Raw genomic sequence first — 19,435 nt, 5'->3', positions numbered from 1 at the left:
TGATCCTGCAATTCCTGGGTTTTCACTTGGGATAATTACTGAACTGTCTAAGAAACCACAGGAGGAAAATCCCAGGGAATGATTATTCTTTCCCACCCAGCACCCTGTGATTACTGCCCTGCTCCCTGCAATTCCCCACATCAAATTTGGGATGCTGGATGCTGAGAAAGGCTGGGTTGTGAAGGGAGACGCCAGAAAAATGGGAATGGGGAGGGAAAAGGCACAAACTCAGTGTGGTGGGGTTGGAAAAACCAACAGCTCATGGAATGGCTGCTCCAGAATTAGCAGAGAATTCATTTTGGCTTTTTCCCCCAAAAGAATGAGGAGAACTTGGCAGATGTTCATTCCACAGGGTGCAGGTTTCCAGGCATGGAAGGTGGAGGGACAGGACACAGGGAATGGCCTCTCACTGCCAGAGAGTGGAATTAGATGGGAGATTGGGAAGGAATTCCTGCCCAGGAGGGTGGGCAGGGGCTGGAATAGAATTCCCAGAGCAGCTGGGGCTGCCCCTGGATCCCTGGCAGTGCCCAAGGCCAGGCTGGATGGGCTTGGAGCAGCCTGGGTGAGTGGGAGGTGTCCCTGCCCATGGGATGGGTGGGATTTAAAGTCCCTTCCATCCCAAACCATTCCATGATTCCATGGATTTAAGGTTCCTTCCATCCCAAACCATTCCATGATTCCATGGATTTAAGGTCCCTTCCATCCCAACCCATTCCATGATTCCATGGTTTGGACCTGTGTATCTATTTACCTGCCCCCATGGATGCTGGGCACCTTTTTCATGGATAAGAGGCAGAATTTCATGGTTTACACAAAATTCTTCACCCCTGTGAGTAAAACTGGCTCTTGCCAAACCAAAGTGGAGATGGAGCAAAGCCAAGGAGAGGTGGAAACTTTTGGAATATTGATCATTCATGCTTCATCCTGATCTTTCCCTTATACCTTTGATTTGCCCCTATTTTTATAGATTTGTTAAATCTTTTTATCAATAACGTCAATAGAATAAAAATAAGGATTTATGTCTCATCTCCCAGTCAGAGGAGAGAACCACACAGTTTTCCCAGGCTGGAAAAGCTTTTCCTGAGCTTTGAGTGTGTCAGAGCAGCTGGGGAGTCTGAGTGGGGATGGAGTGACACTGCCACTCTCCCCCTTCCCTGGGTTTTTAAATTGGATTTGGCATCTTAATTGCTGGAACAGCTCCTCGTTCTGCCTTTCCAGCTCGGAGTTAACTGCAGGGAGGGGGAGCTTGGATTGTGGCTCCTCTGAGATCCGTGGGGTGACCCCTGCTGTCCCCTGCTGTCCCCTCCTGCTGCTTTGGGAATAGGGAATGTTGTGGATCACTGATGGCTGATGAAATTTATCCATCACCTATAGAAATCACATTTATCCATCACCTATAAAATCCCATTTATCCATCACCTGTACAAATCCATCAGCTATAAAAATCCCCTTTATCCCCCTTTCCCGACACCTTCGATTCCAGCTGATGGATAAAATCCCTTCCCTTGGTTGTCAAGGTGAAACGTCGGGAGACTTCAGGGGGAAAAGAAACAAACAAACGAACAAACGAACCCGGCGGAGGGAAAATGTTCCGGTGCCTGCTGCGCGTGCGGTGCCGCCGAACTTTGTCCTTCCCGAGGGGAGGAGGCGCCATCGGGTCCCCTTTGTCACCCCCGCAAGGTGCGGGTGGGGCAGAGCCCTGCCAGCATTCCCGATCCGGCGCGGTTTCCTCCCCATCCGTCCCTGCATCCCTCCCTCCATCCCTCCATCCTCGGCTCTCCCAGCCCTCCCTTTGTCCCCGGGTCCCCTCCCGGCTCCGGCGGGGGCGCGGGGGGGGCCGGAATTTCGGGAGCCGCTCCCGGGCGGATGCGGCCCCATCTCCCACCCACCCCTGACGTCTCGCTGCACCAGGGAGCCGCGTCGGGTTTGATGTGGAGCGGCGGGATTTAGATCTTGTAAATCTTGTAAAATTCCATTTTATGCAGAGAGAGAGGCACACACACGCGCAGCGATCCGGCGGCGCCGCGCGGGGCGAGGCTGCGGCTGGCGCGGTCCCGCCGCCGGCTCTGCCCGCGGGAGCAGCACCTGGATGGGGATGGACGGGGCTGGGAGGCGCGGCCGGCAGCAGGGACACCGGAGCGACAGGAGCGCGGAGCACTCCCCTCGCCGCTGCCGGTGACCCCTGGCAGGGAGCCGGCAGCTCTCCCGCCGTTCCGGCTGGGCGGGATGGACGGTCCAGGCCTTTTGCCGCCCGAGCCCGCTCCGTGCCGCCCGTAACCCCGCAGCCGGAGCTGCGTCCCTGCTGCAGCCCCCGATCTCGTCCCGGTGGATGCTCCGCGGGAGGAACCCGCCGGCGGGGCTTCTGCAGCGTCACAAAACTTTGCCTCGGCTCCGGAGGAAGGAGGGATGTGACCTGGAAAGGAGGAACGGCAAAAAGGGGATGTTGCTGCAGCTCGGAAAAGGTTTTTTCCCCCCTGCTGTCTCAGGATCATTGGAAGGGATTTTACAAATGAGAGCAGGAAGCTGCAGTCAAAGGGGGGGGTGCCAGAAATAGATTTATTTTTTCTTTCTCCTGCTAGAAATGAAGAAATTTGGGAGTCCGTAGAGGCTGTTCCACAGGCACCCCCACTTTTTGCTTCCCAAGGCATTTGCATTCCTCTGGAAAGTGGCATCCACCTGCAAGGGGAGTTGCCATGTAATCCCAAAGAATAAAAACTCCTGGAAACATCTCCGTGCCACTGAGCCAACTCCAGAGGGACCCAAGTTGGGAATTGGCAGGACATGTCCTGACCCTTTTCGGATGAGAGAGGAGAAGGATCAGCTGGGAAGATGTTAAATATTAATATTTTACCCAATCGCCGCCATTCGTGGATTTGGTGAGTATGCCATGGCTCTGTCCGGATCACGGCACTTCTGGTGGGCACAAAAGCTTGCAAATCAGGATTTTTCCTGGCTGAGAAGCAGCTGGGGATGGGAACATGGATAGGGGGGTTCTTGGAGCTGTGGGTTTGCTGAATGTTTCCTTCTCTGATCTTCCCTGCTCAGAGTTTGATCTGAGGCACCCTCGCGACACCTCCGAGCGGGGACTGTGGGGACAGGGTGGGAAAGGATGGAAAATTTCCCATTGTCCTGGTTTATTTTCCTTCTCAGGTGTTTATGAACCTCAATTTTCCTTTAAAAATTAATGAGTCCCTAAAACGTCCTTCGCCGGAGCGATTGCACGGTGCCACCTCGGCACCTTCTCCCTGTTGCATTTTAATGAGCAGATGGAGCAGCTGCTGCTGCCTCTGCTGGGCCAGGGCAGGGGGCAGAGAGAGCCCAGGGAAATCCCAGAGGCAATTCCCAGCTTGGGGCTGGGACAACCCAAAACCCTCCAAAACCTCATTTTATGGGTAAAGATCCCACTGGTGGAGTTCAGGGCTGGAGTCTTCAGCTGGTGTGATCCATGTGGTCTTCCAGGGTGGATAATCTATGGAATCTGTGGGAATCTAGAGATAATTTTGTATTCTGCTTCTTCAAATCCTGCATTCTGTGATCTCACCTACACACAAATATTCTGGGTTTACACAGAATTTATTCTCTGTAATCTCATTATGGTTTTTAATCGTTTAACCGTGGCTCTGGGATCAACCTACAGGTGAATATTTGTATATAGGGATGAAAATATCTCCTGCTATATAAATATATCAATAAAATATAAACAAATAAATAGAAATATCCAAGGCTCTGAGCCTTGGAATGATGCTGAGGAGGGATGGGGTTGGCTTCTCCAGAGCACATCCTGCTCCTCTCGTGTGCAGTTCCAGGGATAAGAGTTCAGGAAGGGGAATGCTTAGAGAAGAGGGAGAATGCAGGGCCTGTATTAAAGTTATGGAATTCTGGAACAGGTTGGGTTGGAGATCATCTCTTTCCATCCAGGGACACCTTCCACCATCCCAGGCTGCTCCAAGCTGGCCTTGGACACTTCCAGGGATCCAGGGACAGCCCCAACTGCTCTGGGAAATCCATTCCAGGGCCTCACAGGGAGGAATTCCTTCCCAACAAATCTTCCTGACACCCAGTCTAACCCAGCCTATCTTGGGATTTTCCCCATGAGGTTTAGCCAGGGAAGTTGTTGATTTGGTTTGGAAAGTTCCTCCTGAGGAGGAACCCCAATAAGCCAAGAAAGAGAAATATTGGGTGGAAAGTGTTAAGTGATTTGCCAGATTTACAAATGAAGGGAAGGGGAGAGATCCTGTGCATTAATTATGGACAAAATCAATGCCCAGGAAGTGATGGAAAAAAACATTTCCTTTGGAGAATGGAGAACCCCATTTCTGTGGCTGCAGGAGAACAGAAATCATTTTAGCTCTAGGAGCTGAAACAAACCCTGAGCAGCCCCAAGTCCCACCAGGGGAGATTGTCAGGGGTGGGGCTGGGACAGATCAGAGCCATGGCATCAGCCAGGGAGGTTTCAGCTGATGGAAGCTGTGCAGCTCAAAGGGAGCCTTGGCAGCGTGTGGGTTTATGAAGGAAGGGATAAACTTATCCCAGGAAAATTCCCTTCACCTGTCCCCGGGTGAAAACAAAGCCAGTTCTTCACCCCATCCTAGCCTAGCTTGAGTCAGGCTGAGCCTGGCTAAACCAGACCTGTGTAAGCTCCTGGTTGCTGTTCAGAGCCCATACAGGGGGTGAGACTCGTTAATTCCTGGTTGAAATGTCTTCAGAGATTCCTTTCCTCTGGAATAAAGGTTTGGGGCTTCTTTGGAGCTTCTCCCTCCTCTGTCCCATCATCCCAAAGGAAATTTTGGATCTTCCCCCTGGCCTAGGGGAAGGAGTCCTGCCCATGGCAGGGGTGGGATGAGATGAGCTTCCAGTCTCCCAAACCTTTCCATGGTTCCATGGGTGACCTTTAGCTTGCACGTTCTCCCCCAGTGCAGGAGAGGAGCTGCTGCCTTGGGACAGTGTGGGGCCTCTGGCACTGCTGCTTTGGGCTCCAGAGGGGAGGGCTCTGCCCTGTGCCCAGCGTGGGAATGGGACTTGGAACTCATTTGGGGGAAATGGAAGCTGGGATTGCACCAGCAGAGCAGGTCCTGCTGGAGCAGTGTGGGAGTTTGTGGTTGTTCACAGGGATGGCCCCAAACTCAGGCCTGACACTGGAGCTGCAGAGGCTGAACTCGGGCAGGGGAGCAGAAACTCTGTCCTGAGGTGAAATGGTGGCACCAGATCCCAGGATTTCTGACAGCTCAGGAATCTTGGAGAGGCCAGTGCTCCCAGATAGCAGCTGGAGTGGCAGGAATATCTTTGTGTTGGGATGTAAACAGATTTATCAGTGCAGCGATAACCATGGGACCAGGAGTCACCCTGACCTTGGCTCCCTCTGCTCCCTGGTTCAGGCTGAGCTGTGGCACTTGGATGTGAGGCTGGAGGGGCTTTCCACAATGTGGTGCCATAATCATGGAGTTACTGAGGTTGGAGAAGCCCCCTGAGACCACCGAGTCCCCCAGCACTGCCAAGGCCACCCGTGTCCCCAGGTGCCACAGGGCTTCTAAACCCCTCCAGGGATGGGGACTCTATCTCTGCTCTGGGCACCTCTGCCAGGGCTGGAAAGGAAGAAATTTTCCCACATATCCAATCTAAATCTCCTCTGGGACAACTTGAAGCTGTCTCCTGTTGTCCTGTCACTGTTCCCTGGGAGCAGAGCCCGATTTCCCCCTCGCTCCCTGGACAAATTTCACTTTGATTTTTGTATTGACTTTCAAAATACTCAGGGTTTGCTCTGGGAATTTACACTCTCCAGATCTGTGGGTTAAACCTTCCAGTCACCTTATTTCCATGGATTTCAGCTGGATCTTAAACCACTTGGTTCTCCTGACGGATTAATTCCACAGCCTCCTATAAATAGGCAGGATTTCCAACAAAGCGATGATTTATATGCAGCAGGTAGATTTGAGAGACAGAACTCTGAAATCTGTAGGCACAGTTTAGAAAAGGAGAGGCCAAATATTTCTCCTGCTCTCACAAGAGCCTGGAGGAAGCACAAAGAACTCGCTGTGTCTGCAGCAGAGACAATGCCTGCCTGGAAGGGAGCTGGGAGCAAGTGATGGGATTTAATTGGCAGCGTGTGGCTGGGGGGGAGCTGGGTGTGGAGGGGCTCTGGGGGAGCAGGGGCTGGTGTTTCATTATTGGTATTTAGTGACCTTTCCCTTCTCCTCAGGCTGGGTCTTTTCAAGTTGTTCCTGGCTGTGTTTTCCTGCTGCTTTGGAAAGGCAGGAGATGAGAGTTAGAGGCTGCTCCTGATGTATTTGCATTTCCATATTTCCATTCATTACCTTCAATTCCAGGGAAAGAATCTGGGTAGCTTCACTGGGGTGGGAAACTTTTCAGCCGAGTTCCTGGACATCTGTGCCTGCCATGCACACAGAGCTGCTTCTCCAGGATATTCCTCCTCCTGCTCCTGCTCCTTGCCTTGTCCAAGAGTCCCCCTGGCTGCAGAGACCCCTCGGGGTGGAGGAGCTGCTCCCCAGCCTGGTCTGGTTCCTCCAGTGAACATCCCTTGGGAGAGGTGACAGCCAGGGAGGAGCAGGAAGCCCCAGGATGACTTTCCTGGGTTTGTGTGACCCCAGGAGGAATTGGAGCTGCTGGAACAACCCCAGAGGAGGCCCCAGAGCTGCTGCAGGGCTGGAGCCCCTCTGGAGCCAGGCTGGGAGAGCTGGGGGTGCTCACCTGGAGAGGAGAAGGATCCAGGCAGAGCTCAGAGCCCCTGGCAGGGCCTGAAGGGGCTCCAGGAGAGCTGCAGAGGGACTGGGGACAAGGATGGAGGGACAGACACAGGGAATGGCTCCCACTGCCAGAGGGCAGGGCTGGATGGGGGATTGGGAATTGGGAATTGTTCCCTGGGAGGGTGGGGAGGGGCTGGAATAGAATTCCCAGAGCAGCTGTGGCTGCCCCTGGATCCCTGGAATTGTCCTGGACAGGGCTTGGAGCAGCCTGGGACAGTGGGAGGTGTCCCTGCCATGGCAGGGCTGGCACTGGGATGATCCTTGAGGCCTTTTCCAGCCTGAACCATTCCATGATCCTATGAATGCAAACTCAGCTCTCAGCATTTTTAAGAAGTTCTGGGGCTTTTTCCACTCTCACATCTTAGCAGGCTTAGGAATGAGATTCCTGTTCTGAAAGCCTGATCAGGATTTCTTTCCTAACTCTCTTCTCCAGGGGCTAATAACTGGGATATGGATTTCTTTTAGCTCCAATTCCCTGGCAGATTAGCCAATCTCAGGCACTCAGTGAGCACCACGATGGGAAAGGGGTTTCTTTTCTTCTTTCCAGCAGAAAGAAGCGAAATTTAATAAGGGAAATTCGGGCTTCCTGCCGACCTGGAGTTTGTCACACACAAAGAATCCCAAAGTTCAGTGAATTGTTCTGTTTAAACACGGCCTGCACAGCTTGTGGTTTCCAGCTCTGCCATCCTGAGAGCAGCTCCCTGCTCCTGCTGGGCCAGGCCCCTGCAATTTATCCCCTTGGAAGGTGGGAATAATGGAAGAGCTTTTCCAGGGGCTGGGCCACATTCCCAGGCACTGTGCTGGAGTTCTGCACAGGATAAATCCAGGTGCCCCCTGGGTCCAAGTTCCCTTCCCAACAGAGAGCAAGGCAGGTGGATGTTGGGAATTCCCTCTGCTCCCCAGGCCCAGAGCTCAGCCCAAGTTTAATCCTAAGAACTAAACAAAGGATTTTCTGGTGCTTTTCCCCATCCTGACTTCCATAGGAGCCTCCTCAGGACGTCTCAAAGGAACCCAGGTGTGATTAAAAACCTCTCCCTCCAAACTGCAGCCCTAAACCCATCATCATCATCATCATCATCATCATCATCATCATCATCATCACCCCTCTGCTGTTCCCACTGCCCTGGGAATTTGGGGCTCTGGCAGAGGGATTGAGCTCTGGGACCAGACAGGGAGTGCCTTTGCTGCTCCTGCTGAGGGCAGCCACTACAGAAAGAAAGATTCTGGAGCTTAGAATGGTGGGATCATGGAATAATAGAATCCTGGAATCAGGGAATCCCAGAATCCTGGAATCACAGAATATCCTGAGCTGGAGGTCACCCAGAGGGTCGAGCCCAGCTTGTGTCACTGAACACCTTCATTCCACGCACTATGAAATGGTTTTTTTAGTGAGGGTTGGAAAATCATTCCCTAAACCATGTCAACTCCAGTGCAAAGAGCCATTCCATCCCCTTTGGAAGCACTCAAAGTGTCCTTCACAGCGTCTGCATTGTCTTGGTTCACTTCAGAATCCCAGCCTGGTGTGGGCTGGAAAGAGCCTTGAAAATCCTCTCATCCCAGGAGCCGAGGCTGAGGCAGCTGGGCTGACCCTCGCTGCTCATTTAATCGTGCTTTGATTGATTTAAAAACTCGATGAAGGGTGTGAAGAAAGGCAAACAAACCAGCAAAAGGTTCGGGAGGGAGAAAAACCCCTGGTTCGGCGGCTGCTGGAGGAGCCGCCAGGTTTTTCAGCCTTTTCCTCGCCGAGTTCAGACGTGCGGGGCTGCTTTGAAGGCTCCCGCTGACGTCAATGGAGCGGCGGAATGGGAGCATCCGCACATCCCAGCCCTGCCCTGGCTCCGCTCCAGCCCCGGGCTGCTCCCAAAAACCTCCCCGGCGCCCAGGGAACCGCCTCGGTCCAGCACAATTAACAACAGCATATTAGGGATGCGTTAAAGTGCTAACGCTGCTCCTTAATGCTGGAGTTTTCATTTTTTCCGGCGAGAAAAAAGCAAATTTCCAAGTGGCAAAATTATTGCTTGGCTTAAAAAGGGGTTTAATAATCATTTTATAGGGTCTATTCATCATTTTATAGGAACTGCTTCTCCCCAGCCCCAATTACTTGAGTGCTTTTGTTGCCTTTTTAATGTAAACTCTTATTTATAAGTCTCATTTTTTTATGTAACTCTAAATTCTAGGGCAGAAAATGCCTGCGAGCCTTTCAGAGCAGTTTCGCTTTTTTTAGCTTTTTGTTGGAAGGAAGAGCCTGGGAAAAACGTGTTAATTGTCTCAATGTGGGAATGCTGCAGAGGAGCTCCGCGGGAGGCGGCCGCTGACACCGAGCTGATGGATTCCTGCCGGGAGCCCGCATCCCGCAGGTCCTGGGGCTTCTCAGGGATTGTCCAGCTCCTCCAACCTTTCTGAGCACAGGACAGCATCTCCTCAGCCCCCACGGGCCACGGGAGTGGGAAATGCTGGGAAAATTGGAATTAGTGGGGGAAACGTGGCTGGGATGAGGTCTCAGGACACAGCAGGGAAGGGGAAGATCGTGTAGGGATAAATCAAATTATCTTCACTCCCTGTAGCACTATGGAAAACTAAACCCCCAAGTTTATTCACCCTGGTGATGTGAGGAAAAAACTGGGATAGAGAGGTTGGAGAGCAGGGAAGGGATCAGGAGAGCTCTGCAGACCCACTGGATGCCCCTGGTTGGGATGAAACCACCAGCAGGCATTCCAGAGCCCTGGAATGGTCTGGCTTGGCAGTGACCTTAAAGCTCATCCTGTGACAGGGACACCTCCCACAGCCCAGGTGCTCCTGGTTCCCCTGGGCCCCTCAGGCTCCCTTGGGAATGCTGAAGGGGCTCCCAGAGGAGCATCCCTGAGCACCCATGGGATGCTCGGGAAGAGGCTGCTCCTGGCTGACCCCAGGACTCAGCTCCTGCATTTATTCCTGAAATCAGCTCCTGGATTTATTCCTCTGATCAGCTCCTGGATTTATCCTGAATCAGCTCCTGGGTTTATCCCAAAATCAGCTCCCAGGTTTATCCCAGATCAGTTCATGGGTTTGTCCTGACATTAACTCTGTTTCTCCAGGACCTTTCCAGGCAGATTCCAATCCGAGCAGGGGGAGTTTGGCCTGGCTCTGGCATCGTCCCTGGGATTGCAGTGGGAAGTTTTAGGGAGTTTTTGCTGTGCTCCCTCAGGTGTTTGTATTTCCATGTTAATTCCAAATAAACTTGAACAATTTGGGTAAGGAGCAACAACAAGACTAAACCTAATTCTGTGGTGGTTACCACAGTTCTGAAACTGTATGAAAATTCCCACTTTTCTGATGGCAGATTCCCACATTTCATATTCTGGCTGTTTAGGTTTGCCTGGGTTGGATATCAGCAGGAAATTTGGGGTTTTAATACAAATGGGAAATGTGGAATTTAGGATTAGGGCAATTCCTTTCCAGGTCCCTTTGCTCCCCAGGGACCTGCTGGATCCCAGGGATTGGGGATTCTTGGAAACATCCCAGGCTGTGCTCCACTCAGTGTGAGGGAATGAGGCTCTGTGTTCCCTGCAAGCTCCAGGATATTCCAGCCTGATGTTTATCCCTGTTTTCTGAGATGGAGGCCATAGGTGTGGGTTTGTTGGTGAAATGGGAGTGAAGTCAATTAATCCAAAGGGTTGGATTCTTTTGTAAAGTGTTGGTAGGAGCCATGGATGAAACACGATGGGTTGATGATATAAACTCCTGGAATTATTACATTATTTGATGCATTTTTGGGGTAGGAATACAGAAAAAACAGAGGACTGGGAAAAGCAAACAGGGCTGGAAAAGATGCCCAGGTAGTGCTGGGGATTCTTGTTCCCTCAGGATTAACCTTTGCCATGGATAGCTGCCAGAAAAGCAGATTTGCCCTGCTGGGAGAACAGATTCCAAGGGGAATCTGGAGCTTTTGGATTCCAGGGGTTTGGGCCATGCTGGGAAGCCCCAGCAGGAGCCAAGCACAGCAGCTGGGATGGGTGGGATCCTTCCTGGGAGACAGGGAATGGGACAGGAGCTGCCTTTGACTGACAGGATATTTATGGCTTTTAGGAGAGCACAAAATATCACTTGGTGCTCTCAAGTTGAGGCTCCCATCAGGGGAGCTGGGGCTGGAGCTGGGAGTGGGCAATCCATGAGGAGCATCCATGGGATCCCACCAGGACAGGAGCTCCAGGAGTTGGGATCACCCAGCCGGGAGCAATTCCGATCTGCAGGGGGATGAGGGGGATTCCTGGGGTGGGAAGGTTGGAGAAATGAGAAATAAACACTCGGTTTGCTGTGTGTTGGAGAAGGAGAGGGAGCTGGGAAGGGCTGGACGTGGGTAGCAGGAAAGGTGAAGTGAGGATGAAGCCAAAGGTGCTGGGAATAACATGAGAAGTAAAGTGGAAGTCTGGGCAGGGCCGTGCGGAGCAGCAGCCTCGGTATCTAGGGCAGCGCTGACGTCTTTCCTGCGAAGGCAGAGCAGCTCTCAGGAGCAGCAAACGAGGCAGAGCCAGCACGAGGCAGGGCTGGGGGCACCTGCAGGAGCCCTCCCAGGTGAGGCCCCACCTGCAGAGCTGCCCCAGCCCTGGGGCCAACATCAGCAGCACCTGGAGCTGCTGGAGAGAGCCCAGAGGAGGCCCCGGAGCTGCTGCAGGGCTGGAGCCCCTCTGGAGCCAGGCTGGGAGAGCTGGGGGTGCTCACCTGGAGAGGAGAAGGATCCAGGGAGAGCTCAGAGCCCCTGGCAGGGCCTGAAGGGGCTCCAGGAGAGCTGCAGAGGGACTGGGGACAAGGAGGGAGGGACAGGACACAGGGAATGGCTGGAAGGGAAAGAAGGTAGATTGAGATATTGGGATATTGGGAAGGAATTCCTGTCTGGAATGGAATTCCCAGATTTGCTGTGGCTGCCCCTGGATCCCTGGCAGTGCCCAAGGCCAGGCTGGATGGGGCTGGGAGCGCCTGGGACAGTGGGAGGTGTCCCTGGAGGATGGCAGGGGTGGCACTGGGATGATTTTCAAGGTCCCTCCCAGCCCAAATCATTCCAGGATCCATAATGCAATTAAAATCCTTATAGCTGTGTAATAAGCTACTAGGTACCTGCATGTGTTCTCTGGCCTTCAGTGCCACACCAAGGTGTGTTTGCCACTCCCAGGGAATGTCAGGATTCTTTGGGAATTGTAGGACAGATCCCCAGGTGGGGGAGACTGCCAGAGTGACAGGGCTAAGAAAGGCCTTTCCCCGTCTGACGTCACAACCTCATTTCCAAACAGGTTCTGCTCTTTCATCTCCTGGTGTTTATGCACATCTCAAAGTGCAGCTGCTGCCTTCACCTCCCAACACACTCACTACAAAGAACACTGGGAACATCCCAAGTTTCCTTTTGGGATGAATATAAACCCCTCTTCTTGTGCATTATCGTAGAATCCCAGACTGGTTTGGGTTGGAAGGCACCTTAAAGATCCCTCAGTTCCACCCCTGAAGGAGGGACACCCTGGCAGGGACCCCTTCCCCTGTCCCAGGCTGCTCCAAACCCATCCAGCCTGACCCTGGGTACTGCAGGGATCCAGGGGCAGCCACAGCTGCTCTGGGAATTCTATTCCAGGGCCTCTCCACCATCCCAGAGAACAATTCCTAATTCCAATCTCCCGTCTCAATCTGCCCTCTTCCAGCCATTCCCTGTGTCCTGTCCCTCCATCCTTGTCCCCAGTCCCTCTGCAGCTCTCCTGCAGCCCCTTCAGGCCCTGCCAGGGGCTCTGAGCTCTGCCTGGATCCTTCTCCTCTCCAGGTGAGCACCCCCAGCTCTCCCAGCCTCGACAGTCTCTTCCTGTTGGATTCCTGTATCCCATCCCTGGACCTGTTCCCTTATTTCCTGATTCCATGGCTGTTTTTCCCTCTCTCGATGGTTTCACTGCAGGAGGATCTCTCTCCTCTGCTGCCAGGACAGAAGTGTGGGACTGGGAATCATTCCCTGAAAGCCCCTGGGGTCAGTTTAGGCCGTGCCAATCCTTGGGATGGCAGCAGAGCTCTCCAGGCCAGGCGTGCCCCATTCCCTGAATTCCAGTGAAATATTCCCACTCCCCACAGGCAGTAAAACATTGCCCAGTTCTGTCTGAACGGCAGGGCCACATCAGTGCTGCCCCAGAGCTGTGGCACAGAGCAGCGAGCCCCTGCTGGCTGATTCTCCATGCAGGATATTCTGGGCTCGCATCCCGGGAACAGCCGTGACTCATCAGCTGCAGCAGCAGCCAGGAGATGAGGAGCTATTTATTACAGCTCTTCCAGGCTGTGAATTCTTCTGAGCAGCCAGTTCAGCTAGGAATTATGTAATTATTCCTCCTGGATGGTTTCTCTTATTGGTTTGTAATTACAAAATCTTCGCAGCACACTCCTGGATTTTCAGATGAAATCCTGGGAATGACTTCATGTGAGGAGAAGGGAGGAATTTGATCTTCCTTGTTTATGTTTGTGTTGTTTGGCTTTAGCAGGGATGGCTCTGGACAAACTTCACCTTTTTTTTTTTTTTTTTTTTGTGAAACTGTTCCACTCCTCGTTTACTGCTTTGGAAGTTGATAAACAAATGTTTGGGATGAAATCATCTGGCCTTGGATGCTGGCAGGAGGGGAATTCCATGTGGGAGTTCCCAGCTTGCTGGGTGGGAGAAGGGCTGGATCTGTAGCTGTTGGAGTTGTCCTCATGCCTCCCAAAGGCTGGCTCATCCCAGAGAGGGATGAGGAGATGCAGGGAGGGAGGGCTGCCCTCCCCCAGCTCCGCTGGATCCCAGGAACAGCCGGCACTGCCCGTGCCTGCTCATCCCGGAAGGGAGGGGAGATTATTGACAAACGCTTTTTCCTAAAACAGAGAGGAAAGTGGGAGTGAAACCCTCTCTGTCTCCAGGAACAGGAGCTGGGGGTGCTCCTGGTGCCACCCACAGCCCCTGGAGCTCTGGAGCAGCATTCCCAGCCCGGAGTGTCCTTTTCCAGCCCTGTGGGAAGCAGATCCTCCACCCCAGCAGATGCTCAGTGGAATCAGGATCAGGATCCTGCTCCATGGCATCCGGGGGAGCTAAAAGCAGGGAATTGGGGATCTGGCTCCTGACAGGCTCCACTCATGTTTTGCTGAAGAATTGGATAAATATTTCTTAGTTTTGATCCTAAATAAAAGAGCTAAAAGCCATACCCTTGGATTTGTAATCTCAGAACTGTGCTATAAACTCATCACAGCCCGAGTGTTCCAGAAGTCACACGGAGGGTGAGCTGGCAGAGCTCTTGGAAAGCTCTAAATCACATTTCAGTGCCCAGTTATCCTAGGGAAGTCTATTATTTTTACACTGATCGTGGATAATTTGGCTCTGATCTTTTTTCTATGCTCTGTTTTGACTTTGCTGGTCAATTTTTGTCACTCCCTTAGGAAGAGACATTTAGAGATGGTTTAGCAATGAGTTTGGAAGGAGAAATTAATTCAAAATCTGAGGGTGGTGATGGAGTGGGTCTGTCTCAGGTGCATCACTCGAGCTCCTATTGGCTGTTCCAGATCAGACTTTTTTTTCCTCCCAGATCATGTAGGATCATGGATTAGTTTCGGTTGGAAAAGCCCTCTCAGACCATCAAGTCCAACCTTACCCTGCATCCCCAAGTGCCACATCCACAGGGATTTTAAATCCCTCCAGGGATGGGGACTCTGCCCTGCCCTGGGCAGCTGTGCAGGGCTGGAGAGCCTCTCCATGAAGAAATGTTCCCAGTATCCCAGGTGGGTAAGGAAGGAGCCATCCCATTCCTGATGGCCTCAGGGTCCCCACTCCTGTTTTTTGGGAGCCATTCCCTCTGTGAGTCCCTTCTGCCAGCCGTGGGATCAGTGGCTCAGTGTCCCCTGCCCACCCGTGCCCAGCTCCAGGAACCCCTGGAACATTCCTTGGGCTGGGTGGGGTGAGGGAACGGGCTCGGGGCAGGCTGAGCCTGAGCAGCCGGGGAAGATCCCGACGGCAGCGGGAGGAAGCGCAGGCAGGAGTTTCTGCGGCTCATCCCTGTGAGAGCTAAAGGAGAATTCCCAGCACGGCAGCGCCTCCCGGCTCCCCAGAGCCCCGGGGGTTGGGGCCGGTGACATCACGAGGATCGGGAATGATTTCCCGGCCAGGCTGACGCCAGGGAAAATTCCGGGCTGTGGCGGCTGAGCCGAGCCTTGCAAAGCCGGGCTGGGAAAGGCTGAGCGCACAGAGAGCTCCGTGAGTGACTCAGTGTGGTCTGAGACTGCTTTGGGGACCAAAATCTTCTTGTTCTCCTGAACAAACCTTTCCCGTGGCCCCGAGCGAGGGGCAGACCCGACTCCGTGGTTCTGTGTGATCCCACCTCCGTCCTGGGCTGGATGAATTCTCCAGTCCCCTGGGACCGCCCGGGCAGGGCTGGGGGATGCTGGAACCAGAGGGAGCCGCTGGCCCCAGCTCTTGGCACTCAGGGACACTCCCGAGGACAGAGATTTACTGGGGCACAGTGGCACTGAAGGAGAGGCTCTGTCTGTATCTCTCCATTTAAGTGCATAAAAGAACTCTGGAAAATCCAGAGAATAAATATTGGCTGAAGGAATTGAGGTGTGTGAGTGAAGGCTTGGAATGGGGCTGTATTGAATGTCCCAGTTTCCCTCAGATCACAAAAAGCTCCGACATTTTTCATCCATAAAGACATTAAATTGTTTGGAGTGGAGGCTGGAAGAACAAGCTGACCCCCTTTTGCTTTGCTGCATCCAAATTGTGCAGTGTAAGAATTATTCCATTAAACTCTGCCCTCACTGCTGCTCTCCCAGACCAGTTTAACTCCAGGAATGAAAGCCCAGCTGATGACAGATGGAATATGATGGGTTTATTTCAGATTAAGAGTGTTAAAAAGTGGGCTCTGGCAAGGCAAAAAACCACCACATTTTCCTGAGGAGACACAGCTATTGTCAAAGCTCTAAGAAATTGTCACCTTGCATGAGATCTGACCTGGCAGCCCAGCAGCTGTGGAGGAGGAACTGTGTGAGGCTGACAAAGGTCAGTTCTTCATCCAGGCTGGGAGGGGCTGGGGCTGCAGGGATCCACAGGCAGGGGGAACATTCCATGGAATCATCCTGTCACCCCCAGTGCCCTGGCAGGGACACCTCTCACTGTCCTAGGCTGCTCCAGCCTGGCCTTGGGCAGGAGCAGGGACAGCCAGGGATCCAGGGGCAGCCACAGCAAATCTGGGAATTCCATCCCAGCCCCTCCCCACCCTGCCAGGGAACAATTCCCAATTCCCAATCCCCCATCCAGCCCTGCCCTCTGGCAGTGGGAGCCATTCCCTGTGTCCTGTCCCTCCATCCTTGTCCCCAGTCCCTCTGCAGCTCTCCTGGAGCCCCTTCAGGCCCTGCCAGGGGCTCTGAGCTCTCCCTGGATCCTTCTCCTCTCCAGGTGAGCACCCCCAGCTCTCCCAGCCTGGCTCCAGCCCTGCAGCAGCTGCTTGGATCTTTACAGAGTCAGAGATGGAGTTTCTGAGTATTGACCAGCCCCTGATGTCACCCTTCAATAAACTCTGGAGTTCCTCCTCCCTTCAGAAGAGCTGGAGTTTCTTGGGCTGGTGCTGCAGGGCTCCAGGCTCCCAGCAGGACTGCCAGCCCAAATCCTGTCTCTCTCTGCTTCTCCAAGTTAGTAAATTTGCCTGTCACCTATTTTTATGCAATTTAATATCTTTCCTGTGGCTTCTTTTTCTCTCCTGTTATTAGAGAAGCAAAGGAAAAGCTCTCCTGGGTGTGAATGAGGAGCTGTGTAATGGGTTGCAATGGCTCCTTCCAAACCATTGTGCTCTGCCTTGTGAATATCTATTTAATCAGTGGTTTTAAAAGAGCCGATTTGTGCTAAGTGATTTTTCTTTCTTAGACTGCAGCAAGAGTCTCATCCTCTTGTGAGGATACAGCACAGGCAGTCCAGCTATTCTGGGCTTCAATGGCCCCATTGAGCTGGGAAGAGGTTCAGGAGCAGGGATCCATTGAGATGATTGTGGGGAAGGATGTCTGCAGGAGGCTCTGCTGGGATGAAGCACCAGGGTTTATTAACTCAGCCCTTCCACTCAATCAGGAGCTGGGCTCTGTTTTCTGCTCACAGATTTGCTGTGCTTTAGGAGTTAGGCCAGCTCTGGATGTCTTAGAGGCACCCAGCTTTCAGGTGTTGCTGCTGGAGGGAGCTTTGCTCCCTCAGAGCTGCCCTCAGCAGGTGTGCCTGAGGTGGCACTGCTGCCTCCCTGCCACCCCAGGACAGTCACAGGGGAACCAGAGCCACCAGTGTGGCCATGGTTACGTTCTCAGGCTGTCTCAGTGGCTTTTTACTTCCCCCTCATGGCAAAGGGTTGGGGTTCATGGTGCCTTTGCCCTCTGCAGGTACAAATTTAGCCAGAATTTGGCTTTGTAGTGGTGAGTGAGCAGCACTCAGAGAAGCACTGCTGGCTTTAGGTTCAATTCCAGAGAACATCCCTTGCAGGAGCACAGTACAAAGCCATCATGGATGTGTTGTGAGCAGCAATAATTCTCTCCCCTGAGCAGGGTGAGTCCTGCCCAGCTCCCCAGGCTGGCACACGCTGCTCCCCCTCCCTCCTGCCCTGAGCCCTGCTCAGCCCCCTTGCCCAAACACAGCAGCCCCTTGGCACGAGGCACACCCCAGCTGTTCTGGCCCAGTGCTCAGCACAGAAGGCTTTGACACCAGGGTTTGGGTGCCCTCTCCTTATCTTGTTTGCTCCTCACATGATCACCAGCAGGCCCTGGCTATCTGTGTGGCATTTGCTGTCCCCTGGGTCAGCTGTTCTGCAGGGTGACACCGGGCTATTAATAGACAGTGTCACACTGGACTCTGGCTGAGGGCTATCAGGACAATCCCCTTGTTTGCCTCTCACCCTGGCTCTGCATGCTGATGGTTCCCAGAGGCTGTCAGGGCTGACACTGGCCAGCAGCCAGCCCCAGGAACATCCACACGGTGCCACAAACACCTCCTGACCTGGGAACCCAGGGCTGGCCCGAGAAGGACAAAAGGAGATGGATTCCTGCTGGAGGCAGGGTCACCCAGAGCTGTGACACAGGGACACATCCAGGTGGATTGGAATATCTCCAGGGAGAAGCTCTGTGACCTCCCTGGACAGCTGTCCCAGTGCTCTGCCACCCTGAGTGCATAGAAGTTCTCCCCCATGTTCAGGTGCAATTTGTGTTTTAGTGTATGGCCATTGCTGCTTGTCCTGTGGCACCACTGAAAGGTCTGGCACCATCTGTTCCAGCAGCTCCTCACTAATTTCAGGTGTTTTTATCAGCTCCTCATAATTTCAGGTGTTTTTATCAGCTCCTCATAATTTCAGGTGTTTTTATCAGGTCCTCACCAGTTTCAGGTGTTCCCAGCAGCTCCTCATCAGTTTCAGGTGTTTTTATCGGCTCCTCACTAATTTCAGGTGTTTTCACTAAATCCTCACTAATTTCAGGTGTTTTCACTACATCATCACTAATTTCAGGTATTTTCACTAAATCCTCACTAATTTCAGGTGTTTTTATCAGCTCCTCACCAGTTTCAGGTGTTCCCAGCAGCTCCTCACCAGTTTCAGGTGTTTTAATCAGCTCCTCACTAATTTCAGGTGTTTTCACTAAAGCCTCACTAATTTCAGGTGTTTTGATCAGCTTCTCACTAATTCCAGGTGTTTTCTCTCCTGTGTTCCATCAGTGAACTCCAACATCTCTTCACCCTCATGGGAATAACCCCTCAGTGCCTGCTCTCCACAGGTCTCACCACCCCAAATGTTTCCACAGGATGAGTCAATATTGTTAAATGGATCCACTTTGGCCATCGATTGCCTCTCCCTACTCATTCTTCATTAACTCAGGTCAAACCCTTTATCAATACCCTTTATCAATAGCCTAAAACACCCAGGATGGCTCAATTCTCATTAGCTGGGGAATGAAGCTGTAGCTGCAATCAGATACAATGATTTTGTGCCAGGCCCACACATTTGTGCTTACTCACACTGCAAACTTCACCTTCTGTGTAATTAAGCATTAATTAATCGTAGCAAGTGCTCTGCTCGTATTTAGCCCAAATTTCCAAGTGGCTGTGGCTGCTTTGTTGTGTTGTTTGATGCTCCTGGACTTGATGACTTGTTTCAGATTTTAGTTCTGGGCTGATTTTGCTCAGTGCCCCCACGTCTCTTTTTTCTTTTGAAAAGCTCCATGGTTTGGAGGAGGTGACTCCAAAACAGTGAATCCAGCAAGTGATTTTCAACATGAAACAGAGCTTCTAAGGGATCATTAATTAAGGAAGATCAAAATGAGCCCTGGAGCAGGTCTGGAGAGGATTTGCAGGTCTAGGGAACATTAACAGTGTTATTAAATGATATTTTGTGTGCCAGCAGCGCTCTATCTGCTTTCACATCAGGGAAATCATCCCAAGAGGGTTTGATTTGCTGCCTGACCCCACCATTTGGCACAAACCACATGAAATGTGCTGCAGGAGTTTTGCCCTGCCTGGATTTTTGGCCTCACAATCATTCCTTTAAAAGGTTTTGTTCTTGCTGCTCACCACCTCTGACTTCTCTGCACGTTGGAGAAGCTTTTCCTTCTGCTAAATCCAGTTTGCTGTCCTGAGTGATTAAAGCTCATTGCAGACCATGTGATTTAACAGCAGAAAATGAAAATCTGGGGTTTAACTTGAC

General features: G+C 52.4%; 1 protein-coding gene across 2 annotated transcripts in view; it reads left to right on the top strand.

Annotated features, from left to right (window-relative positions):
- Positions 1–2,407: 2,407 nt before the first annotated feature.
- The window catches only part of PDE4B (phosphodiesterase 4B), an 85,718-nt gene continuing 68,690 nt past the window's right edge, over positions 2,408–19,435 (top strand). For both annotated transcript variants that reach the window (XM_084211040.1, XM_084211039.1), the window contains exon 1: positions 2,408–2,876. In XM_084211040.1, coding sequence (XP_084067166.1) covers positions 2,830–2,876 — 47 coding nt within the window. In that variant the 5' untranslated portion in view covers positions 2,408–2,829. The remainder of the gene's footprint in view (positions 2,877–19,435) is intronic.

This window comes from Fringilla coelebs (assembly GCF_963513975.1).
Source record: "Fringilla coelebs genome assembly, chromosome: 9".
In the NCBI taxonomy this organism is placed as follows: Eukaryota; Metazoa; Chordata; class Aves; order Passeriformes; family Fringillidae; genus Fringilla; species Fringilla coelebs.
This window is presented reverse-complemented; position numbering and strand designations above follow the sequence as displayed.